We start from the raw sequence: 25,888 nt of genomic DNA on the forward strand, positions 1-25,888 counted from the left end.
GGGTCAGACGCGGGGCAACATTGTGACCGGTGTGCGTGTGGAAAATGGAAACATTGAGGCCGCGAGTAGCAGTGAGCTTTGGAGGATGGATGTGAGTGAATAGCAAGAGCCCAGGCCTGCCCTCTGTACCCAGCCTGTGCCACTGGGTGCAATGACCGCCGCCAGTAGTGCCCGGGCTCTGGCTTCTGATCTGTGCGGCGGCCTGGAGAACCTGCCAGTGCCAGTCCTGAATGAAGTGGACAATGACTGTTTGCCTCCCTTGCAGGTAACCGCAGCATTAATTTGCAGAACCCGAGGTCTTTCACTCATCTCCCATTAAACTGCTTTAGTGGCTGCAGCATCACGCAGCGTAACTCAACCAATTTAAACTGGTGAAACGCAGATGTACAGTGTGAGGCTGTCATTTGTTGTCTCTAAAAACTTCTGTTTTGATCCCAATCCTGACATAAATGCCACTGAAAGTTTGCAAATGTTATGTTTTTCCTGAATTCCTGAAAGTTGCATTACTAAAACCGGCCAGAAGCCATGGTAATCATCCCTGAAGGCCTTTTTTAAAAACACAGTAAAGAAAATGATCATGGCGTTGGGGTTGTTTGGAGGGTGGGTTGAATCCAAGGACCCCCCCAAAAAGCCTTGCAAAGAAAAAGAAACATGGGAGGCCTGGCCATCCCAAACCGACAATACTACTCACTGGGCAGCAACAGCAGAGTGAGAGGCCGGGTGAGGGAGCTGGAAGCTGAATGGATGAGGCCATTTGGCCCATCGAATCTGCACCAGCCCTTGGAAGGAGAACCCTACTTAAGTGCATGCTTCTACCTTAACCCAATAATCCGACCCAACCTTTTGGACACCATGGGGCAATTTAGCATGGCCAATCCACCTGCATATCTTTGGACTCTGGAGGAAACTGGAGCACCCGGAGGAAACCCACGCAGACACGGGGAGAAAGTGCAAACTTCACACAGCCAGTCATCTGAGGCCGGTATTCAATGCGGGATCCTGGAGCTGTGAGGCAGCAGTGCTAACCATTGTGTTACCGTGCCGCCCATATAGGGCGTCCCTCAGCGTTCTTGCCACAACAGCACTCCCATTCACGCCAGCCAGGCACTCAACAAGCTCAGTGAAAATAGCCATGTTCGGGGCATGGAACCAAATAAGGCAGCACTTTGATCTGACCGAAATATCCACCATGGCCCCCATCTGCAAGAATCAGGTTTGTGCTAGCCACAATGGACGCAACCTTTAGGCAGGAAGGGGGACATTGACAGTTAGTTACTTTTACATGGATGATAGAGTAGAGACGCTAGAAAAACTGACGGAGAGGTTTCAACTGCCCAAAGGGAACGAGATATAGCACATAAAGATCAAAAACAATGATGCACACAGATGCTGGGACACTCACTGGTAGAGAAGCTGTTAGATGCAGGCGACTTAGGTAGGGGGAAATAGTAGGGACTTCTACGAGCAACTATTGGAGGAAGCGCACTGCCTGCTGGATGACACAAAGAAAAAAGAGAAGGAAGAACTAGGGATAGAAGTAGGGTGGAGACTCTGGAACGAAGCACTAAACACCGCAATCTCCAACTCCACATGCGCAAAGCTAAGCCTAATGCAGCTGAACGTGGTGCACTGAATGCACCTAACCAGAACCCGAATGAGTGGGTTCTTCTGAGAGGTGGACGGTGCCAGGGTGATCTGGCGAATCACAACCACCTGTTCTGGGCATTCCCCAGGGTTGAGATTTGTCGAGTTCTCAACAGCCTTCTTTGAGGCAATGTCCAAGGTTATGAGGGCGAGGGTGGAGCCGTGCCCACAAGTGGCAATCTTCGGGGTATCAGGCCAACCAGAACTCTTTATGGGGGGGGAAGGACAGATGCCCTATCCTTTTCCTCCCTAATCACCTGCTGAAGAATCCTGCTCGGCTGGTGATCAGCAACGCCACCCAATGTTGCTGACTGTCCGACCTGTTGGAATTTCTGCAACTGGAGAAAATCAAATTTCTTCATCTAGGGGTCGGAAGGGAGCTTGCGCAAGTCAAGGAGACACAGCTGGAGTGAGGCACACCCAGAGTGGGAATTGCAACTTGGTAATTTGGTGCAGTGAGGTAATCAGGAAAGATGAGTGGTAAATCTAATTCTGCTGTTTTTCAGTTAAAAGTGCAGTGTGGAGCTTAGTGTCTGATTGGCTGAAGCTGTCCCCACCCTAATTGCTAGGAGGCAGTTATCTATCAGTCACCTGAGGCCTGTTTAGGGGCACAACGGTGCACATTGTATTCTTCTCTTTGAAGTTTAAGTAGTTTTGAGTCATCGGTTAGCTGAGGTCTGCATAAAAGACAGACAGAAAGCGCATTCAGTAAGCTTGCGCAAGTCAAGGAGACACAGCCGGAGTGAGGCACATCCAGAGTGGGAATTGCAATTGGTAATTTGGTGCAGTGAGGTAATCAGGAAAGGTGAGTGGTAAATCTAATTCTGCTGTTTTTCAGTTAAAAGTGCAGTGTGTAGCTTAGTGTCTGATTGGCTGAAGCTGTCCCCACCCTAATTGCTGAGAGGCAGTTATCTGTCAGTCACCTGAGGCCTGTTTAGGGGCACAAAGGTGCACATTGTATTCTTCTCTTTGAAGTTTATGTAGTTTTGAGTCATCGGTTAGCTGAGATCTGCATAAAAGACAGACAGAAAGCGCACTCAGTAAGCATGCGCAAGTCAAGGAGACACAGCCGAGTGAGGCACATCCAGAGTGGGAATTGCAACTTGGTAGTTTGGTGCAGTGAGGTAATCAGGAAAGGTGAGTGGTAAATCTAATTCTGCTGTTTTTCAGTTAAAAGTGCAGTGTGTAGCTTAGTGTCTGATTGGCTGAAGCTGCCCCCACCCTAATTGCTGAGAGGCAGTTATCTGTCAGTCACCTGAGGCCTGTTTAGGTGCACAAAGGTGCACATTGTATTCTTCTCTTTGAAGTTTATGTAGTTTTGAGTCATCGGTTAGCTGAGGTCTGCATAAAAGACAGACAGAAAGCGCACTCAGTAAGCTTGAGCAAGTCAAGGTGAAAGTTACTGAGGGAGATAGCAAATGGGTGACCAAAAGACAGAGCAAGAGTAGGAAGGCAGTGCAGGTGTCCCCTGCGGTCATCTCCCTGCAAAACAGATATACCGCTTTGGATACTGTTGGGGGAGATGGCTCACCAGGGAAAGGCAGCAGCAAGGTTCATGGCACCGTGGCTGGCTCTGCTGCGCAGCAGGGCAGGAAGAAAAATGGCAGGGCTATAGTGATAGGGGACTCGATCGTAAGGGGAATAGACAGGCGGTTCTGTGGACGCAATCGAGACTCCAGGATGGTATGTTGCCTCCCTGGTGCAAGGGTCAAGGATGTCTCGGAGCGGCTGCAGGACATTCTGGGGGAGGGGGGGAGGGTGAACAGCCAGCTGTCGTGGTGCACATAGGCACCAACGATATAGGTAAAAAACGGGATGAGGTCCTACAAGCTGAATTCAGGGAGTTAGGAGTTAAACTAAAAAGTAGGACCTCAAAGGTAGTAATCTCAGGATTGCTACCAGTGCCACGAGCTAGTCAGAGTAGGAATGTCAGGATAGATAGGATGAATTCGTGGCTCGAGAGATGGTGCAAGAGGGAGTGATTCAAATTCCTGGGGCATTGGGACTGGTCTGGGGGAGGTGGGACCAGTACATATCGGACGGTCTGCACCTGGGCAGGACTGGAACCGATGTCCTGGGGGGGTGTTTGCTAGAGCTGTTGGGGAGGGTTTAAACTAATGTGGCAGGGGGATGGGATCCGATGCAGGAAGTTGGAAGGTAGTAAAACAGGGACAGAAGCAAAAGGAAGTAAGGGGGAAAGTGCAAGGCAGAGAAGACATAGTCAAAAATCTAAAAGGGCGACAGTACAAGGTACAGTGACTGAGGGGAGCTCAGTGAATAGGCCCAGTAATCCTAAAAGGAATAAAACTGGAGATGTTAAGATTCAAAACAGAGGTAAAAAACCAACATAAGTGTACTTTACCTGAATGCTCGTAGTATTCGGAATAAAGTAAATGAGTTGATGGCGCAAATCATCGTGAATGACTATGATTTAGTGGCCATTACTGAAACGTGGTTAAAGGATGGTCACGGCTGGGAGTTAAATATCCGAGGGTATCAAACTATTCGGAAGGACAGAGTGGATGGTAAGGGAGGTCGTGTAGCTCTGTTATTTAAGGATGACATCCGGGCAATAGTAAGGGATGACATCGGTGCTATGGAGGATAAGGTTGAATCCATTTGGGTGGAAATCAGGAATAGTAAGGCGAAAAAGTCACTGATAGGAGTTGTCTATCGGCCACCAAATAGTAACGTTATGGTGGGGCAGGCAATAAACAAAGAAATAACTGATGCATGTAGAAATGGTACAGCAGTTATCATGGGGGATTTTAATCTACATGTCGATTGGTTTAACCAGGTCGGTCAAGGCAACCTTGAGGAGGAGTTTATAGAATATATCCGCGATAGTTTCCTAGAACAGTATGTAATGGAGCCTACAAGGGAACAAGCGGTCCTAGATCTTGTCCTGTGTAATGAGACAGGATTGATGCATGATCTCATAGTTAGGGATCCTCTCAGAAGGAGCGATCACAATATGGTGGAATTTAAAATACAGATGGAGGGTGAGAAGGTAAAATCAAATACTAGTGTTTTGTGTTTAAACAAAGGAGATTACAATGGGATGAGAGAAGAACTAGCTAAGGTAGACTGGGAGCAAAAAGTTGAGGAACAGTGGAGAACCTTCCAAGCGGTTTTTCACAGTGCTCAGCAAAGGTTTATACCAACAAAGAGGAAGGACGGTAGAAAGAGGGAAAATCGACTGAGGATATCCAAGGAAATAAGGGAGAGTATCAAATTGAAGGAAAAAGCATACAAAGTGGCAAAGATTAGTGGGAGACTAGAGGACTGGGAAATCTTTAGGGGGCAATAGAAAGCTACTAAAAAAGCTATAAAGAAGAGTAAGATAGATTATGAGAGTAAACTTGCTCAGAATATAAAAACAGACAGTAAAATTTTTTACAAATATATAAAACAAAAAAGAGTGGCTAAGGTAAATATTGGTCCTTTAGAGGATGAGAAAGGAGTTTTAATAATGGGAGATAAGGAAATGGCTGAGGAACGGAACAGTTTTTTGGGTCGGTCTTCACAGTGGAAGACACAAATAACATGCCGGTGACTGATAGAAATGAGGCAATGACAGGTGAGGACCTTGAGAGAATTGTTATCACTAAGGAGGTAGTGATGGGCAAGCTAATGGGGCTCAAGGTAGACAAGTCTCCTGGCCCTGATGGAATGTATCCCAGAGTGCTAAAAGAGATGGCTAGGGAAATTGCAGATGCACTAGTGATGGTTTACCAAAATTCACTAGACTCTGGGGTGGTCCCGGTGGATTGGAAATGAGCAAACGTGACACCACTTTAAAAAAGGAGGTAGGCAGAGAGCAGGAAATTATAGGTCAGTAAGCTTAACTTCGGTAGCAGGGAAGATGCTGGAATCTATCATCAAGGAAGAAATAGCGAGGCATCTGGATAGAAATTGTCCCATTGGGCAGACACAGCATGGGTTCATAAAGGGCAGGTCGTGCCTAACTAATTTAGTGGAATTTTTTGAGGACATTACCAGTGCAGTAGATGACGGGGAGCCAATGGATGTGGTATATCTGGATTTCCAGAAAGCCTTTGACAAGGTGCCACACAAAAGGTTGCTGCATAAGATAAAGATGCATGGCATTAAGGGTAAAGAAGTAGCATGGTTAGAGGATTGGTTAATTAATAGAAAGCAAAGAGTGGGGATTAATGGGTGTGTCTCTGGTTGGCAATCAGTAGCTAGTGGTGTCCCTCAGGGATCCGTGTTGGGCCCACAATTGTTCACAATTTACATAGATGATTTGGAGTTGGGGACCAAGGACAATGTGTCCAAGTTTGCAGATTACACTAAGATGAGTGGTAAAGCGAAAAGTGCAGAGGATACTGGAAGTCTGCAGAGGGATTTGGATAGGTTAATTGAATGGGCTAGGGTCTGGCAGATGGAATACAATATTGACAATTGTGAGGTTATCCATTTTGATAGGAATAACAGCAAACGGGATTATTATTTCAACAATAAAATATTAAAGTATGCTGCTGTGCAGAGAGACCTGGGTGTGCTAGTGCATGAGTCACAGAAGGTTGGTTTACAGGTGCAACAGGTGATTAAGAAGGCAAATGGAATTTTGTCCTTCATTGCTAGAGGGATGGAGTTTAAGACTAGGGAGGTTATGTTGCAATTGTATAAGGTGTTAGTGAGGCCACACCTGGAGTATTGTCTTCAGTTTTGGTCTCCTTACTTGAGAAAGGACGTACTGGCACTGGAGGGTGTGCAGAGGAGGTTCACTAGGTTAATCCCAGAGCTGAAGGGGTTGGATTACGACGAGAGGTTGAGTAGACTGGGACTGTACTCGTTGGAATTTAGAAGGATGAGGGGGGATCTTATAGAAACATTTAAAATTATGAAGGGAATAGATAGGATAGATGCGGGCAGGTTGTTTCCACTGGCGGGTGAAAGCAGAACTAGGGGGCATAGCCTCAAAATAAGGGGAAGTAGATTTAGGACTGAGTTTAGGAGGAACTTCTTCACCCAAAGGGTTGTGAATCTATGGAATTCCTTGCCCAGTGAAGCAGTTGAGGCTCCTTCGTTAAATGTTTTTAAGGTAAAGATAGATAGTTTTTTGAAGAATAAGGGGATTAAGGGTTATGGTGTTCGGGCCGGAAAGTGGAACTGAGTCCACAAAAGATCAGCCATGATCTCATTGAATGGCAGAGCAGGCTCGAGGGGCCAGATGGCCTACCCCTGCTCCTAGTTCTTATGTTCTTATGTTCCACAAAACATGGAAGCCATTCCCCAGCTGTTTGTAGCCAACAGCCATGTGAGCGGGGAAAGGGGGAGGGGTGGTAGGGATCCACAGATGGGCCACAAAACACAAAGGGAAGGGGAAGGGGGTGGAAACCAATAAGGCAGACAGCGGATGGTCAAATAAATAGCCACAAAGGAAGGACCCAAAAGCAGGGCCAAAAGGTGCCAGGACAGAACAAAGATATACACACACCGACCACACCTATACGTGCCCCCCCCCCCCCCAGATGGAAGCTTGTAAATATGTTTGGTAGATTAAGACTGCTGTTATGTCTTATATCTAGACATAGAACAGTACAGCACAGAACAGGCCCTTCAGCCCTCAATGTTGTGCCGAGCCATGATCACCCTACTCAAACCCACGTATCCACCCTATACCCGTAACCCAACAACCCCCCCCTTAACCTTACTTTTATTAGGACACTACGGGCAATTTAGCATGGCCAATCCACCTAACCCGCACATCTTTGGACTGTTACCGGATGGCCGTGCTCTTCACAGTGTGCTCCACACACACTGACGTAAAATGAGAAAAACCAATAAAAACATTTTAAAAAAAGAACCCAGGGTAATCGAACTGTGTTCACACTCCGAACACTGCATGGGACCTGTTCCCATTGCCGTGAGCTGGAAGCAGCACAAAAGCGCCACCAGGCTGAACAAGATTCACATACCAGTGGGGCATTTAGGAACTTTTTACGACCAGCACTTTGACTTCATGGCCTGGCAAGATTATTAGCTGTACTGATTGGAGTATTGCTTTGAAGGTGGTGTGCAAGGTGCATTCTGAGATAGGTGGACTCTTTGAGATTGCCCCTTGACACTTTACTGGACATCTGAAGGGAAAAAGTCAGAATTGGGGAAATACATTGAATATTCAGCACAGAAAAGGGACAGCACAACCAATCTCTGCCGCATTTATGTGCCACTCGAGAGCCTCCTTCCATTCTTGTCTATCAATATAACCCTCTACTGCCTTCTCCCTATATGCTTACGGATTCCCCTTAAATGCATCTCAATTATTTACCTCAACTATGCTGTATGGTAGTGTGATCCACATTCTCACCACTCTACTTGGGTAAAGACACTTATTCTGAATGTCCCATCTTACACCTTGATGGCTATCTTATAACGATGGCCTGTACTCCACAGGTGGAAACACGCCCCCTCTGTCTACTTTACCTAAACCCGTCACAATTTTAAAGACTTTTACCCCATTTGATCCTTATTTTCCAAATAAGATGCCACCTATACAAATATAATAGCTCGTATTCAATCTCTGTTGAAATTAATTTGCCAATTCTTTGCACATTTTGCAAGTTTGTTAATAATTTGATCTAAATGTTGAAGGGTCCACCTCACTGGGTGACATCTTATAATTCTGGATATGTTAGAGTTGACCACAGAAGCTAACATTGCCCAAAACAGCCACGGCTCTTCCTATCCTGGGAAACTGGTTAAAGCTGGTACTTGCTCTGCCTGTAGATCAGACTTTAGCCTTGCAATGAATAGAACTGGAGTATGAGTGAGTCAAGAGCAAATGATAGAGAGGGGATTAAATGAGTGATCATGGCTGAGAATCATACACCACAGAAGAAAGCCATTTGGCTCATTGTACCTGTGCTGAAAGAGCTATCCAATTAGCTTCACTTCCCCTGCTCTTGTCCCTAGACTTTTGTATCTTCTGCCTGAGAGAAGAGGTTGGAAGCGAGAATACCCCGGATGGGAGGGGTATTTGATAATGCTGACCACTTTCCCAAGGCCACGGGAGATAAAAACAGAGTCAGTGGTTGGGAGGTGGGGTTGCATGATGGACTGAGACTTGTTCATGACTCTCTAATTTCTTACGGTCTTGGGTTGAGCAGTTGCCATTCCAGGCTGTGATGCAGCCAGATAGGATGCTTTCTATGGTGCATCTGTAAAAATTGGTATAAGTAAATGTGGACATGCCAAATTTTCTTAGTTTCCTGAGGAAGTATAGGCGTTGTTGTGCTTTCTTGGTCGTAGCATCAACATGGGTGGACAGATTGTTGGTGATGTGTACACCTCGGAATTTGAATCTGTTAACTATCTCCACCTCAGCATCATTGATGGTGACAGGGGTGTGTATGACACATCGCTTCCTGAAGTCAATGATCAGCTTCTTAGTTTTGCTGACATTGAGGGAGAGATTGGTTTCATTGCACCATGCCACTAGGTCCTCTATCTCTCTCATGTATTCTGACTCACTGTTGTTTGAGATCCGACCCGCTGTTTTGAGATGTGTGCGGAGTCTGCACGTTCTCCCTGTGTGTGCGTGGGTTTACTCCGGGTGCTCTGGTTTCCTCCCACAGTCCAAAAATGTGCAGGTTAGGTGGATTGGCCATGCTAAATTGCTCTTAGTGTTCCAAAAGATTTGGTGGGGTTACCTGGTTACGGGGATAGGGTGGAGGTGTAGGCTTGGGTAGGGTGCTCTTTCCAAGGGCCGGTGCAGTGTCGATGGGCTGAATGGCCTCCTTCTGCACTGTAAATTCTATGATTCTATGACCCACTATGGTTGTGTCATCAGCAAACTTGTAGATGGAGGAATAAGGAATCAATGACTATTGGTGAGAGGTGTAATGTCCAACAGGAGGGGGATTTTATTTAGCATTATTATCAGGACTTCAGCCTGTAAATGTTGTAAAGAATCCTACTCTTGTACGTCTGCGTTCAGTATCTTTTGAACACAGGTGCAGAAAGGTTAATCGCTTTTACAAACTCATAAATTACTATATGATTTGATTAAAAATCTAATTGTATAAATTGACTGAATGAAATTGCTTAATCTACTTTGACACTATATTGGTTTATTGAGGATGGAATATGGTACATATCTCATCACTGCTGAAACAGTTCTTTTAGATCATAAATTGTGTTTAGCCAAATAAGCTAACTTGTATTTTTGAAGTGGGGGGGGGGGGGGAGAAGAGAGATGTTGGTGCCGTTATTATAATCTTTTACGTAGTTCAGTCATTAAAAATCGGTTGCTTGTAATTCACAATTAATTACCTGACTATCAAAAACAAATCTGAGCTTGCTGATGACAAAGTTGAGAAAGGAATCTGACTAAGAAATGAAGGGTACATTTTATTGGTTGTGGATGTTCCCTCGTTGACTATATTTAAGACGGGGATAAACAGAGTTTTGGTCTCTCGGGGAATCAAAGGATATGGTTAGCTGGCAGGAAAATGAAGTTGAGGCCCAAGATCAGCTACGGACGCATTGAATGGTGGAGTCAGCTCGAGGGAGGGTGTGGTCTCTTTTCACTTTTTTATGTAACATTGTCTAAATTGCATGTACAAATGGCAAACGAAATTCAATAATAATAAATATTCGGAATTACAAGTGTGTATTATAAGCATACAATGAAAGAGTGGCATGGTGGCACAGTGGTTATCACTACTACCTCACAGCACCAGTGACCAGGATTCAATTCTCCCCGTGTCTGCATGGGTTTCCTCTGGATGCTCCAGTTTCCTCCCCAGTCCAAAGATGTGCAGCTTAGGTGAATTGACCATACTAAATTGCCCCTCAGTGTCCAAAGATTTGCAGATTAGTTGGGGTTATGCGGTTAGGGTGGGAAGGTGGGCCTATGGAGCGTACTCTATCGAAGGGTCAGTGCAGACTCGATGGGCTGAATTGCCTCCTTCTGCACTGTAGGAATTCCATGATTCGAATGAATGGCATTGAATTCATGAGGGAAGACATGCAAATGGTCTGGCAGTGACAGTACAGCAGAGTTGAACGCGCAGAGAGTTCAAGCAGGGACACAGTGCTGGGCCAGGTAAAGGGAAAGGGGCCATGCTGGGCCTGCTATCTGAGGATAAGGACTCTGACAAGGAGCCATTGAAAGCTGGTGTGGATTGAGGTGTTAGTTAGAAGGGCTTTGTGTGGGACACAGTGTGGGGTATGGAGTTTTAGACAAGTTGGAGTTTGTGTTGGGCTTTATTTGGAAGCCAGTAAGGAGAGTCTTGGAGAGGGTAAGTGCGGAGGTGGAAAGGTCCTGAACAAAGATTGCAGTGGGGGTGAGTTAGTGATGGAGAGTTCAGTGATTGCACTGGCGGTAGACAGAATGAGGTGAAGGTGCACACTCTCTGGTTGAGTTTCGGTAGATAGCTCGAAAAGATACATAATTTAAGGATTGGCTTAGGGTTCGTGGAGGATGATGTGGTCAGTGATTCGGAGAGGTTGAGGAAGGATAATAAGCTGCGGTCACAACCGCACAGAATGTCATCAGAGACTTTGACCAGGGAGGGCTGTGGGTGGGATGGAAAGCAGGCTCAAAGAAAGAATTTGAACTGGGGAGGGGGCTGGGGGGGGGGGGGGGGGGGGGGGGGGGTGAGTTGGACATGGGGAGTGATGCCAATGAAATGCTCTGAAATGGGAGGTGAGGGACCAAGCAATAGTTGGAGAAATCTAAAGGCAGGCATCTCGAGGATTACAGCAATTTTGAAATTGTAATAAATTGAAGAGAATAAATGACAATTTAGCAATATAGCTGCACAAACTCTTAAACTGCAAGCTTGGCATTGCATTTGTATGGCAAATGAATGTCAGGAAGTATATATATTTTTAATTTGTTGAGCTTAGCTCCACATTGTCTGAAATAGTTTGGTATTTTGCATGATTTATAAAGGACACTGACCAAAGGTGAGTTGAACATTGCAAGTGTAATGCAGATTTCAGCCACAGGGTGATGCCAAACTGCATGCACTGTAGTTTCGATACCGAACTAATAATGACATTGATTGACCAGAACTTTTGACCTCTTGGCAAGTTAACACGTGCCTTATACACAAACTCTCCAAACAACAGGGGATACTTAGCGAACACAATCTTGATTATGTCAGCTTAGTGGTCCTCTGGGACATCCTGTAGTGTAGATCATCCCCTTAATGGCAATCAGCAAGTGTCTGAGGAGAAAACATTCAGCTCTGTCTGGCTACAGCTGGGTACTTAGGAATGCAGATTAGCAGAGGGGAGGCTAGAGGGTGAGAGCAAGTGGAAGGCTGTGGCATTATTTTACCTGCGAGAGTCCTAAAAGAAAAACTGCACGTTTAGTTTCATTTGCAACAGGGTGAAAAAAACATTTGAAAAGACAAATTTATATTGATCAACTTTGTATTAAACAGATCACATCTGGATTATGATGAGGATGTGATTCTTGGTGACCCTATACTAATATATATATATATATATATATATCTCTGGAAGGCCTGAGCATTTTTAGGCTCATTGTAGCAGGAAAATATAATAAAAACAGAACAGCAGCAGATGGTGCTGTACACCAAGAAAACTGCCTTTGAGAACAGAAAACATTCACATTTCGAAAGTACCGTATCACATCTCCCAGGACATCCCACAGGGATTCAGTGCAATAAATTAACTTGAAGTGCAGACACTGTTATGTAAACAAGCGTGACATTCATTTGGTTCACAGCACAGAGAGCACTGAGATAAATGACTAATTAGTCCGTTTTTGGTGATGTTGGTTGAGAGGAATGTTGAGCAGGGCGTTCTTCTGAACTGCTGGGTCAAAATGGGACCTATTACATTAGCTGAATAAACAGATGGACTACTGGTCCGACACCCCATCGGAAGGGCAGTGCCTCTGACACAGGGTTACCAAACAGCCCGTTTTGGGCGGGAGTCCCCTGGAATGGCCGATTGATCTCCCGAGCAATACTAGACTCTGGCAGCTCAGAAGAAATGGCCCAAAAACAAAATACCGAGGATGCTAGAAATCTGAAATAAAAATAAAACATGCTTTTAATGTTCAGCAGGTTTAGGCAGCATCTGTGAAGTGAAGAAACAAGTTAACATGCTTGTCGATTATTCATCAGAATTGAATTGTAAGAGTTTTTAAGCCAAAATAGGGGAGGGGGGCAGGATGAACAAATGGTAAGATCTATGATGGGTGGCGGGCAAGAGAGATGAAATGACAAAAACGTTCCATGATGCAGCAGCCAGTGTTACTGGGTATAGTGGTGAAACAAAGATGAGGCATGAATGGCAACACAGCAGTCATCTGAATGCAAACTGAAGGGAAAAAGTAACAGCCAGCAAACAAAAAACTTTAAAGAAAAGCCCACATAGAACATGATGGAGGGTAGAGGTTATGATCAAAAATGGTTGAACTCACTGTTGAGTCCAGAAGGCTATAGAGTGCTGAGATGAAAGATGAGGGGCGGGATTCTGTGATCCTGAGGCTAAGTGTTGACGCTGTTGGAAACGCCGTTGCATTTCCCGACAGCGTCAACATCGCCTTCGGATCAGCAGTTCTGGCCCCTACAGGGGGCCAACACGGCACTGGAGTAGCCCATGCCGCTACAGCTGTTGATCCTGGCATCAATTGGGCACCATGGGGTCCACGCATGCGCAGTGGCACTGGCGCCTATGCGCGCATGCGCAGTGGCTCCATTCTCCGCTTTGGCCCTGATGCAACATGGTTTCGGGCTACAGGGGCCAACGTGGAAGAACGGAGGCCCCAGCTCAAGAGGCCGGCCCGCCGATCGGTGGGCCCCGATCGCGGGCCAGGCCACAATGGAGCCCCCCCCCCCCCCCCCCCCCCACCCAGGCTGCCCCCGGACCCTTCCATGCCGAGGTCTCGAGAATCGGCAGGCGCGGCCCCCTACCGCCGCTGTGCCGACCACGCCTTCGCTCTGCAGAGAATCGCGTTGGGGCGGCGTGGCGCAATTGCCGCTGGTCGCGGCGATTCTCCGGCCCGGCCCCGGGCTGAGAGAATCCCGCCCCAGGTGCTGTTCTTCGAGCTTGCATTGCGCTTCATTGGTTTATTGTAGCAGGTCAAGGACAGAAAGGTCCGAGAGGGAGCAAGAAATGTGGGCCACTTGGGGAGAATTAAAATGACAAGCTACAGGAAGCTTGGAGTCAGGCTTGCAGACAGAATGGAGATGTTCCAGAAAGCGGTCACTCTGTTTACGTTTGGTCATCCCAATGTAGAGGAAGAAATAGTACCTGTATGAGAGCAATTAGGGGGAAGAGAAATAAACTGGAAATGGAAACACAAACATAGGGGAGAGAGAGAGAGAACCTGATCCGTAACCCAACTCTGGTCCGGGACAGATCCCTACCCTAACGTCAGCCCCACTCTGGTTTTGAGCTGCTCCTTTTTTTTTCTTATTCAGCACTGTTTCACAGTGGTTTGCACTGCTGCCTCAATTCGCCAGAGATCCAAGTTCGATTCTGACCGTGGGTGACTGTCAGTATGCTGTTTGCACATTCTTCCCATGTCTGTGTGTGTTTCTTCTGGGTGCTCTGGTTTCCTTCCACAGCCTAAAGGTGAGCACATTAGGTGAAATGGCAATGCTAAAATTGCCCCTTAGTATCCAACGGTTAGGTGGAATTACGGGGAAAGGGTGGGGGAGTGTGCCTTGGTAGGGTGCTCTTTCAGAGGGTCGGTGCAGATTCAATGGGCCGAATGGCCGTCTTCTGCACTGTTGGGATTCTATAAATTATAGCCTTCGATGTTTTGGAGGATGTTGAATGTGGCAGATTGTTTGTTTAGATTCTGGTCGAAGCGATTGGCGACACTGTAGCCGAACATTTCCTGGGTGGGGACAGTGTGGGACCGGCCAGAAAAAAAGCTCCTCAACCCCAATCACAGGCTTCCTTCTTCCGGCCATCGGTGCTACTCCAATCATAGATTCTGTCTCTGGAGGAGCAGCAAGTGAGGGAGGGGGAGAGAGAACCGTTGGTTTGAGGAGCTAGAGCAACCAGCAATGGAAGAGCCAGCTCCTCACAGAATCTGTCTCACACGCGCTCGCTGCTCCTCCACTCACAATTCTGCATTAAAATAAAAGCCAGTTACTGCAGATGCTGGAATCGGAAACAAAAACAGAACATTCTGGACATCCTCAGCAGGTCAGGTCTGACAGTGTCTGTGGAGAGAGAAGGGAGCTATTGATCTGAGTCTGGATGACTCTTTGTGAAAACTCACAATTCTCCTTTATCTTCCGTCTCCAACTGATGCTTTCACTTTCAGTTGTTCAGCCCCGCCCGGGCTACGGAGGAAGCGGAGGTCAGGGATATGGTCAGAATGATGAAATTCCAAAATCTAAATATCTGAAATCCAGCAGAACTGCGGAAATTTCTCATTCCTGCAAGAAAGAGAAATCTCAGTGGTGAGGAGCTTTGGGAATCAAGGTCCAAGGTCGCCCGTTCTTCCCAGCATATTACAGTCACCACAAGCCTTGTCTTTAAATTATCCAAGTTTTTTCCCTTTCATTTATGGGATTTGACCATTGTGGGGAATGGGAGGTAGCAAGGGGGGGGGGGGGGGGGGGGAGCGGCAGGCGGCAGGGTGGTGACACCAGGGTAAAATAATTGACGGTGTGCGGTGAGCCACGTATGGCTGTTGTTTATATTATTGTATTTACTCACTGTTACTGTTGTTGTGTTGATGTTGTTGTTGGCTCCACCTGTGGCTCTGCCCCTCTGAGAAGGTATATAACCCATCGATCCGGAACAGCCTCTCAGTGCGGGAGAAGCTACTGGTGGGCACATTCTAGCTGATTACAACCACAGTTCTTGTTCAGTACCATTTCGACTGGATTGATTGGTATCACGGTGAGAGGGGGAATGGCATGGTGGTGGCGCGTTCCAGATGGCATGTTCCTCTCGGGTCCATTACTATCAAAGTGCCAGTAATGGTACTTTATATTTTTATTTGTGATCTCCATGTTATAATATGAAAATTCATCTCACTTTAGTCTCAATCCACCCAAACTGAGGAATGGATGGCACAGAGTATTAGCATTCTACATATTTACCTGTCTCGCTCTCTGCCCCGTCTGCCGTTCTCTTCCATGTTTTCCTGCATTGGTTTGTTTTTTGATCTTGCCCAGAGGAATGGAATGACCACCTACTGTCTATACCGTTCCAGGTCCTGCCTGAAGTGAGTTTGGCCTCTCTCCCCGTGAGTGTGAGCCCCTCGGCGTCAAGCTACCAATTATTTGGCAGCAAACTGGCGATTTGGTTTAGAGGCCCTCAGAGTGCTGTGGTGGGTGGAAGTGATGCACAATTACGCTGGTCGAGGAGGAGGCACTCTTCCAAGGTTTGTGATCAAGGCACTTTGCTGGGGCCGCGAGATGGAAACTTATGTTTTAACACAATTCAGCCCACACTGTTTCATCATCTCCTTCATCCAGCTGTGTCATGTAGCATTGTATTTGCCAGTTTTTGTCAAAATGAAGTTACTTCTTTGTGTCAGAACGAAGATGTGGGCAACATAGTAACATAGTGGTTAGCACTGTGGCTTCACAGTGCCAGGCTCCCAGATTCGATTCCCGCTTGGGTCACTATCTGTGCGGAGTCTGCACATTCTTCCCGTGTGTATGTGGGTTTCCTCCGGGTGCTCCGGTTTCCTCCCACAGTCCAAAGACTGCAGCTTAGGTGCATTGGCCATGCTAAATTTCCCTTTGGTTACTTTGGGGTTGCATGGTTACGGGGATAGGGTGGAAATGTGGGGTTACGTGGGGTGCTCTTTCCAAGAACCAGTACAGACTCGATGGGCCGAATGGCCTCCTTCTGCACTGTGAAGTCTATGATTGTATGAAGTTGGAAAGAAAGAAAAAGGCCATGCTGGCCTTGGTGCTCCTCCCACCTCACTTTGTATCCTATTCTTTATCAAGCTTCCCTTCTCACCAAGACTGCAGCTAAGTGTTATCCAACTGTTATCGGACCCTGATATTATCATATCTGCTTGTGCCATTGCACATTGTATTATTTGAAAGATAAGCCTGCTCGTATTCTCCCAAGAGCTCACATATTTCTATAGATGCCATTTGTACTTTCTTATCCTCTCGGCAGAGCCGCCTTCCCTTCGCTCCTGAAAGACCAGCATTTCTAAAGTGCCTATCATGAACTCAGGATGTTCCAAGTCACGTTACAGCCAATGGCGATCTTTTGAATTGTATCTACTGTTGTAATGTAGGAAACGCAGGTGCCAATTTGGGCACAACAAGCTACCACAAACAGCAATAGATTACCAGATAATCTGTTTTAGTGTTGTTGAATGAAGGATTATTATTACTTGGCAGAACACTTTTATTCAAAAAGAATCTAGGATATTAAATTTCCATCTGTGAGGGCAGAGAGGGCCCCAATTTAAAGTTTCATTTGAAAAGCAGCACTTCTGAGAGTGAAGCACTCCCTCAGTGCTACACTGCAGTATCAGCCTGGATTCTGTGCTCCAGTTTCTCGAGCGGTGCATGGACTCTCGAGCTCCTGACTGAGATCTGACTGTTACCGGCTAAGCCACAGCTGACACTTTAATCAAATAGAGAGGCTGATAAATGGGTAAAGAGGTGAAGGTGATTAATAGTTTACTGCGGGCACAGTAAGGTGAGGAGAGAAAGAGGCTGACATACTGTCATCGGGTGGTGTCGAGTGTGAGAATAGCGATGACCGCACAGGAATTCCTGTAGGACTGCGGCCAAGTTCTGCTGCGTGAGTTGTGGTCTGATTCAGTAGTGACTTGTGTATATTTTAAAAGGCTGTATTTTGCGGGGGAATGAGATTAATCAAATGGCTCTTTCAAAGATCCAGGACAGGAATTACGGACAGAATGGCTGTCTCCTGTGCTGTAAGATTCCGATACGGCCTGAATCACACTCTGTATCCTGACTATCAAGTTGTCGCTGGTGGACCCGTAGGATTTTGTTACTAATTGACTGGCCCTTCAAGCAGCTTGCTAGTAGTGATGATATCTGAAGTCACAAACCACACTTGCACTGACGACAACATTTGAGTTGTGCGTACAATATCTAAACTGTCAATCAACCGCTTGCGGCATCCTGTTGGAGCGAGGCAGCAGCATTGGTGACGTACGCAATGTGACCACAGGGCAAGGGAAGCTGGCTTCCTAAGGACAGAATATCACAGCAGCTTTAATCCCTAAAATTAAATAAAACAACACAACAAAATAACCCGAGCAGAGGTTTTAAACATGAATAATATATGCTAATAATGACATGACCGGAACGCAGAAAACAGAAAATTAAATGAGGGAATTAAGTGAGGATTAAATTGTGAGAAGGAGGAGTGAATAAGCCAGTGCTGGCTCCAGTCCATCGACACTGAACTGTACTTTTCTTCCAAGACATGCAACAGTAGAAATGGAAATTTGTTGTGTTCCAGGTCAGCACCAGCATGAAGAATTTTGCTTTTTGGCTCTTCTTCGCTGACGATCACAAAGCGCCTCACAGCAATTGATAAGCTCAGACATGCAAGAAAGAACGACTTGAATTGATATAATAATCTTTATTGTCACAAGTAGGCTGACATTAACACTGCAATTAAGTTACTGTGAAAACCCCCTTGTCGCCACACTCCGGCGCCTATTCGGGTACACCGAGGGAGAAATCAGAATGTCCAAATTACCTACCTGCACGTCTTTGGGGACTTGTGGGAGGAAACTGGAGCAGCCGGAGGAAACCCACAGAGAACATGCAGACTCCGCACAGACAGTGACCCAAGCCAGGAATCGAACCTGGGACCCTGGTGCTATGAAACAACAGTGCTAACCAATGTGCTACCGTGCCGCCCATATAGTATTTTTCACAAAGTCAGGACATCCCAAAGTGCCTTATAATCAATGAAATACTTTTGAAGTATTGTAGGAAACAGGACAGCTAATGTGTACACAACAAGATTCTGTGAACAGCAATGTGATAATGATCAAATTAGTGATGTTAGCTGAGGGACAGACACTGGTCAGGACACTTCATTATTGCTGTGCCAAAATTTTGGAACTCTCTACCTTAAAGCCCTGTGGGAATATCCAACGGATCACACCGTAGGTACGCTAGCCATGTCAGACTTGCATCCTCTAGATGCTTCCTTGCGCAATCAATTTAACCATGGTATTTTTGTGCCACCAATCAGATTCCTGACGATTAGTGAAAGAAAATTAATTGGACAAAATTAGATTGCAGACTATTTGACAAGGGGAGACGCTTGTGTAGTGGCATTGTCGCTGGACTAATGATCCAGAGACCCAGGGTAATGTCTGGGACCCCCATTCAAATTCCGCCAGAGCAGATGGTAAAATTTGAATTCAATACAAATCTGGAATTAAAATTTTAACAAATTACGGCGCTGATGACCCGGTTTCGAATCCCGGCCCTGGGTCACTGTCCGTGTGGAGTTTGCACATTCTCCCCGTGTCTGCGAGGGTTTCGCCCCCACAACCCAAAAGATGTGCAGGATAGGTGGATTGGCCACGCTAAATTGCACCTTAATTGGAAAAAAAAATTGGGTACTCTAAATTTATTTTTAAAAAGTCTAACAATGATGCAACCATTGTTGTAAAAACCTACCTGGTTCACTAATGTACTTTGGGGAAGGTAATCTGCCATCCTTACCTGATCTGGCCTGCGTGTGACTCCAGATCCACAGCAACGTGGTTGAGTCTTAAATGCCCTCTGAAATGGCCATTCAGTTTAAAGGCAATTAGGGTTGGGCAATATATGCTGGCCCAGCCAAAGATGCTCCCATCCCGTGAATAAATAAAACAAAAATCCTGCCAAACTTTAGTGAGCAATCCAGTTTCCCATCCGAGTGTCTGATAGGGGGGGCCGATCATTTCGCTAACATTTGACAGACACAAAACTCTTGTGGATGATCTGGATCAACTTTTTCTATCTTCAGTCGTTTTTAATGGTGTTCTAAGAGAGCTGAGCGGAATCTAACGTTTTCAGATACATCTTGGAATTAGCATTATGGCTAATCTACTGTTGGTGGAGATAGATTCTGTAGTAACATTCAAAAGAGAATTGAATATATACTTGCGACAGAAATATTTTGCAGGACAATTGGAAAAAGGTGGGGCGGGGTGGGTGTTGGACTAATTGGGCAGCTCCTTCAAAGAGATGGCAGGCTCATGATGGGTCGAATGATCTCCTGTTCTGAAAGGTCCTATAATTCTATGTCTGAGCTCTATCACGCCACGTCTTAAAGACCCTTGATTGATCACCTGGAATAAAGTGGACAGTACTTGATGCTAAACTGTGGCCGTAAGACAAGAGCTTGCAGATTCAAACTAGTGAAAGGCAAATTCCTGACTGATTCCTTCTTATCTCGACAAAGAATGATTGGATTATGGAATGGATTCCCAGTCAGAAATGTGGAGATAAAACCCATAGAATTATTCAAAAACAGTCATGATGGAGATGGTAGCACTTTTCTAGATGAAGTAGGATGGACTGAACAACCTTCCTGATCCTAGTAAGTATCTGGACTGATTTGAGGATAATATGTGTGAGTTTACAATTGAGGATTTAGTATTCTATGTGATAGAGTGGTGCAGCAGGTTGGCACCATGTCCTTTCACCACTGAGACTAGGGATGGAACTGAGACTGTTGAGATAATAAAACTGCCTCCACTAGCCGTAAATGTAATAAGTAAAATAAATGCGAACACCACCGGGCACAGAATGTTGGAAAAGTGAGCACTGAAAGAATGAAATGCTTGCAATTACCTAGCACCTTTCACAGCTTGAGCTGTTCTAGTGTACTTTACAGACAATGAAATACTTTTAATATGTAGCCTCTTGCTACAATTTAGGAAATGTGGCACCACATGATTAATGATCAGAAAATCTGTTCTAATGTGGCAGCGTGTTAGGTACCAATAGGATTGGTAGTGTGGCAAATGGAAAAATATGGTGTCAATACTTTGAAGTTGGGCTTAACCCACATTGTGGCAGCACTGAACGCTTCATTCTGGACATACCCTGTTAGTTATACCCTGATCTGCAGTGATCTGACTTGGAGTCAAAAGTGGAGTCTCCACTCCATAGCGTAAATCTTATTTACATTGGACACAAAGGTTAACCCAACACAAAAAGAACTGATGCCAGACTATCAGCAAACCAACAGTCTTGAACGTTAATGATCCATTGCTGCAATGGGCTTTCCCCAGCATTTGTAATTCCAGATGTCCATTGGGATCCTGTGATTTCTATCTCTTAAAATCTTGGGATCTCAAATTAGGATTGTGATCTGCTATCAGTATGAGTGGCTGTCCGACCGACGCAACCTGACCCGATAGAATTGAACGATGAATGTAAGCTGCAAATCTTTCCACTTTCCCCTAAGTTGTGAATTGATTGAACATGGGACATAGGAGGACGAACAACAACCACTGCTCTTTGTCAAGTCCTGGATTAACCAGAAGCTGCAAATTTCACTAGTCCAGTCACTTTGCATCACAGTGCCAATTCCATCCAGCTACTGAAGAGTGTCATAATGGCCAGTGTTCGGATACCAGACCAGACTCAACTATTGTTAGAATATCAGACGAGAATCCCAAACTGTTTTTCTATTTGTGAAATTGTGAGGAAAGGATACTTCACCCCAGGATGATGACTCAGACCAATATATTAAAACAAACTTTAATTTAAACACAGAATTAACCATATTAACATCAAAGAAAATAGCTTTACAATTAACAATTAAACAGTTCTTAAACACAAGAAAAAACTTAAACTTACTCTCTGTACCTAACTTACTATCTATACCTGCTACTAACTCCAATTAAGCAACCCAATATGCTTCAAATGCCACTTATAAATAGTTATCAAACAGGTTACTTGCTTAGCTGTGTCGAGACTTTTGGAAAGAAACCCTTTCAAGACCAGATCCAGTACACTTCTGCTCAACCTAACAGCATTTGGCAAAAACTGCTGTTCAACTTGAAATCCTATAACTGTCTGCAAAACTACAGACAGACCTGGATCCTCCCATTAATTACATCATCTGTATCCCACTAAGTTCCATGACCTGTCAGCTAGGACTAAACACCACTCCCTCATAAATTTCTACACTCCAGGGAATCTCCAGCAAACAAAACATAATTCCATTAGCCCTTTATCTGTAACCAAGTGATTGGAATCAATCATTACCTCACCTTTTACAATCTTTAATTGCAGCTTTAGCAGACATACTACCTGTTTGAACCAGGGTTTATAATAACATTACTGCCACAAAATGTGAAATCTAATATATAACAATTTCTACATTCATCACACTGGGTAAGAAAAATGTCACTTGAATAAAACTGACGGTGAAGTGAAGGCTATTTGACATGGCTATTTTAAAAAAAAGAATGAATTCACATCACAAAGCTGCAGGTTCAATTCATATAAAATAATCTAACACTCCCCCACATTACAACATTTCTTGTGTATTAGTAATCAATTATTGTGCTGCTGATTTTTTAAAAAAAATGTTTGGGTTTACTATATTTGTCATACAATTTTCTAAATACCAGAATTGATTTGAACCTTGGAATTTTGTTCAAAGTGGTCACAGTTCCTGTTCCAGTTCCAGTTCCTGTTACAGCAAATTCCAAATCTTTCCTTTTGCACCATTTATAATTGGAGTGATGAATGCAGCTCGCCTCAGCTCATGTTTGCTACAAAGAATGCTGTGTTTTTTAAAAAAAAGTTACACTTTTTGGAAGCTCAAGTTTTTTTTCCTGATGACTGTAGATTTTACCCTCTACTTCTAATAGTGCTGGCTTTGGAAATGAAGCTGGAGCAGTGCAGCAGTTATGTTAGTCGACTAATAAGCCAGTGAACATGAAGACAAATCCCACCATGGCAATGTGTGAATTTGAAAGAGGTGGTATGCGTAATAAGTGACTACGAAGCTATCGTTATAAACAGGACAGAAATTTGCCGTTTTTAAACAGTCTGGCCTCTATGTGACTCCAGTCTCACACCGACGTGGTTGACTTCTAACATCCCTCTGAAGTTGCCCGGCAATCCATTCAGGGTTATTAAGAAAGGGCAACAAATACCAATCTTGCCAGTGGTGCTCATCATCAGAATGAATTTTAAAAAGCATGAGTGCCACATGGAGAAGCTGGTCACTGTCCAGCTCCTCCCTCTTGATTCAGCAGCAGTGTGGGAGACTTGAGTGAATGCTTAAAGTAATTGAGTAATGCATTTAGACTGACTATGCTTGAGTACCTTTTTTTTAACATAACCTCTCCTTCCCAACGTGCTGGACAAATTGTGCCATTTTTAGAAATAGCAATTTCAATCATGCACAACCTCTTTTCTAGTGCACTTCGAAACTTGGATTTATCCTATTCATAATTTTCTCCTTTCCCCAGTTTCTCCCTTTTCCAAGAAAAGGGACACGGTCTCCGGGGTTAATGTGCCTGGCCTGCTTTCACACTTCATTCAATAGATATATCACATCATACCCAGCCCGGGGACCAACTGTGACAGACCAAGGGCATTAATCTGAAAGTCATATTTACATAAGTTAATTAAGGCCAAGATTATTAAGTCCTACTGAGAGACACCGAGATCCAGATTTAGAAATAGGTAATGAGGTCTCAGTCAGCTGGAATCTAATTCTCCCTTGGTCAGGCTGCTGTAATTTACATTTAAGTGAAGGAGCAAATCTGGCTTTAGAGGTCATGAGATGTTGGCGATGAGGTGTGGGATGTGGTATTTAGGGTGTTGTTGCTCAGGTTATTGTGTTGGACGATAATTGGAATTCTAATTTTTATACGTTATATCGTCCCTTTTTTTTTAATGCACAAAACACTTTTTGCTGAAAGGTTCATTCCAATAGGAGTAATAAAGTGACTCCATTATGAGCAGATGCTGTCTGCCTTTTGTTTTAGTAGTTGGATGCTGAATTCCCAAACGCTAATGTCTGTACAACGTATCGGCGCAGCGTGGATGTATTTAAGCAGCATTTAAAGGTACAAAGCTTTGTAAGTGAAAGCTTAAAGTAATTGAGTAATGCATTTAGACTGACTATGATTGAGTGCCTTTTTTTGTGAAATAAATTTATTTTCAAGACTGTTTTGTTTTTGTCTTGCAGTACACACCAGAAAACGTGGCTGGACCAGAAGAAGATCTTGATCCCACTGAAATATCCCTTCCAGGATGTGAGTGTTTCGTCTCTTCTTGTGAGCAGGATGCCTGCACTTGTCTACAACGCTACCTAAGAGCTTATGACGAAAACCTCTGTCTGGTGGACTTCAAGGAGACGGGCTACTCCAGGCCGGTGTTTGAGTGTAACATTATGTGCAAGTGCAGTGAGGCCTGCAAGAACAGGCTTGTCCAAAGAGGCCTCACCTTTAAACTGCAGGTGTTCAAGACTTCCAAGAAAGGATGGGGTCTTCGCACATTGGAACCGATTAGGAGAGGGAGATTTGTGTGCGAGTATGGGGGTGAAGTCATCAGCTTACCAGAAGCCAGCAGGCGAATTCGGTCCCAAAATTGTGTTGACATGAACTTTATCATAGCTGTTAGAGAACACCTGAGCAATGGAAAAATACTAGAGACATATGTCGATCCTACCCACATTGGCAATGTTGGCCGATTCCTCAATCATTCTTGCGATCCCAATCTGTACATGGTTCCTGTCCGTGTCAACTCCCTGGTTCCGAGGTTGGCTCTTTTTGCAGCTCGTAATATTGCAGCTGAGGAGGAACTGTCATATGATTACTCTGGAAAGTTCAACAATCTTCAGAAGGAAGGTACAACTAAAGAAAGGTCCAGTGGAAAGGGTCGTGCCCTGAAATCATGTTACTGTGGTGCACAATCATGCACTGGTTTTCTGCCTTTTGACAGTTCACTCTATAACCTGGAGGACCAGTCGAATGTGATCTAGCCATTGGTTTACGAGATTTGGCTTTGTGATTTATGCTACAGTGTTTGTGATTGGCACTTCTCTGTAGTATACACCTCTAATAATACTAATTGGTTCACTTATAACTGGTCACAGATTCTGTGCAACCATTTGTTTAGCTTGCAGTAAAAACACTTCTATGAGCTATTTCAATGACCATTTTACTGCTTCCTTTTAGGATTATCTCTAGATCCTTCGATCAGAGAGAATGTTTAATTCATGAATGAGTATTCAAATATATGTGTGACAGAATAAATTGCCCCATTTATGATGACCTCTATCACCCATCAGCTCATCTTTTCGTGGTGACTCATCTCACTGATTATTGTTACGTGGCCAAGGGCGAAAGGGACGGCGATGAGGCTTGGGGTTGAACCTTCACAAAGGCTTCCAATGGCTTTGTTTTCTAGTTCATTGTTGTCTAATACATCAACCACCGACCAATTGGGAATCCAAATGTTGTGAACTGCATTTCCGTTTAGTAAATAAAAATGAGGAATAGACATTGTTGTTGGCCATTTGATTTGAATACTTACATGGTATATGCATGTGAACTTTACCCTTTTTTGCGTTTGTTGGCAAACTGGTAAGTTATGGGCTAGAATTCTCTTTTGCTGTCAGGACTGAATTGCATGCGATTCGCACTTCAGTGGGGGGGACGCTATTTGGTAAGGCCTCTACCATGAGAAAGGCAGAGAATCAGGGTGGGTTCCAAACACAATGGTGCAGGTGGCCTCTAGTTGGGGTGAGCTGTGCTGATTCACTGTTTCCTCTGCAGCGGGGTAGTACTTCTGAGGAATGCAAACACCTGGGGGGCCACTGATTAAGATTGGCCACATCCATCCCCATGATGAAGCAGCTGGGAGATGAGGGTGCCCACATGGGCCTGCCAGAGGAGTGCTTTTATGCTGTGAAAAAGAGAAAGTGAAGACGCTTGGCTCTTTTTGATGTGGTGAGGAGCTGTCAATCATAGCAACAGTGTTTATAAACATTGTGGTTTGCATCAATGCAGGGTACTTGAGATGCATTCAAACATGAAGGGAAAGATAGATCAACAATCCACCAAGCACTTGGCTTTCGTGGAAGCCTCTGACACTTTAACAGCTGATGCTTGAAACACTTTTGTTTGAGGCAGCAGATGTTAGGGAGGGGTAAGTGAAAATGCAGTGATTTTTCACTCTACTACCAGGTTTTAGGCAGGGTCTCTGATGGGGGGGGGGGGGGGGGGGGATGGGGATGGGGGTTCTCGGATGGGGATCTGGGGGGGGCTCAA

The 25,888-nt window shown here is 44.9% G+C and overlaps 1 protein-coding gene across 5 annotated transcripts; it reads left to right on the top strand.

The window, feature by feature from the left end:
- Positions 1–25,118, top strand: setmar (SET domain and mariner transposase fusion gene). 5 transcript variants are annotated; one of them, XM_038810742.1, is made up of 4 exons: positions 3–265; positions 14,082–14,235; positions 15,839–16,009; positions 23,803–25,118. In XM_038810742.1, the coding sequence occupies exons 1-4, from the start codon at positions 231–233 to the stop codon at positions 24,595–24,597; spliced, it is 1,155 nt and encodes a 384-aa protein (XP_038666670.1). In that variant the 5' UTR covers positions 3–230; the 3' UTR covers positions 24,598–25,118. The 5 variants fall into 5 exon arrangements, with proteins under 5 accessions (XP_038666671.1, XP_038666675.1, XP_038666670.1 ...); XM_038810743.1 differs by lacking the exon at positions 14,082–14,235 and having other exon boundaries at positions 1–265; XM_038810744.1 differs by lacking the exon at positions 15,839–16,009 and having other exon boundaries at positions 4–265.
- Positions 25,119–25,888: the final 770 nt, after the last annotated feature.

Source organism: Scyliorhinus canicula, chromosome 11 (assembly GCF_902713615.1).
Source record: "Scyliorhinus canicula chromosome 11, sScyCan1.1, whole genome shotgun sequence".
In the NCBI taxonomy this organism is placed as follows: domain Eukaryota; kingdom Metazoa; phylum Chordata; class Chondrichthyes; order Carcharhiniformes; family Scyliorhinidae; genus Scyliorhinus; species Scyliorhinus canicula.

What these genes read in the sequence shown, in the direction of transcription:
- setmar (XM_038810742.1), top strand. Translation starts at nt 231, where the DNA reads ATGAAGTGGACAATGACTGTTTGCCTCCCTTGCAG. An exon ending in ACTGTTTGCCTCCCTTGCAG is followed by an intron (nt 266 to 14,081) that starts GTAACCGCAGCA and finishes TTTCTTATTCAG; the next exon opens with CACTGTTTCACAGTGGTTTG. An exon ending in TTTCCTTCCACAGCCTAAAG is followed by an intron (nt 14,236 to 15,838) that starts GTGAGCACATTA and finishes ATACCGTTCCAG; the next exon opens with GTCCTGCCTGAAGTGAGTTT.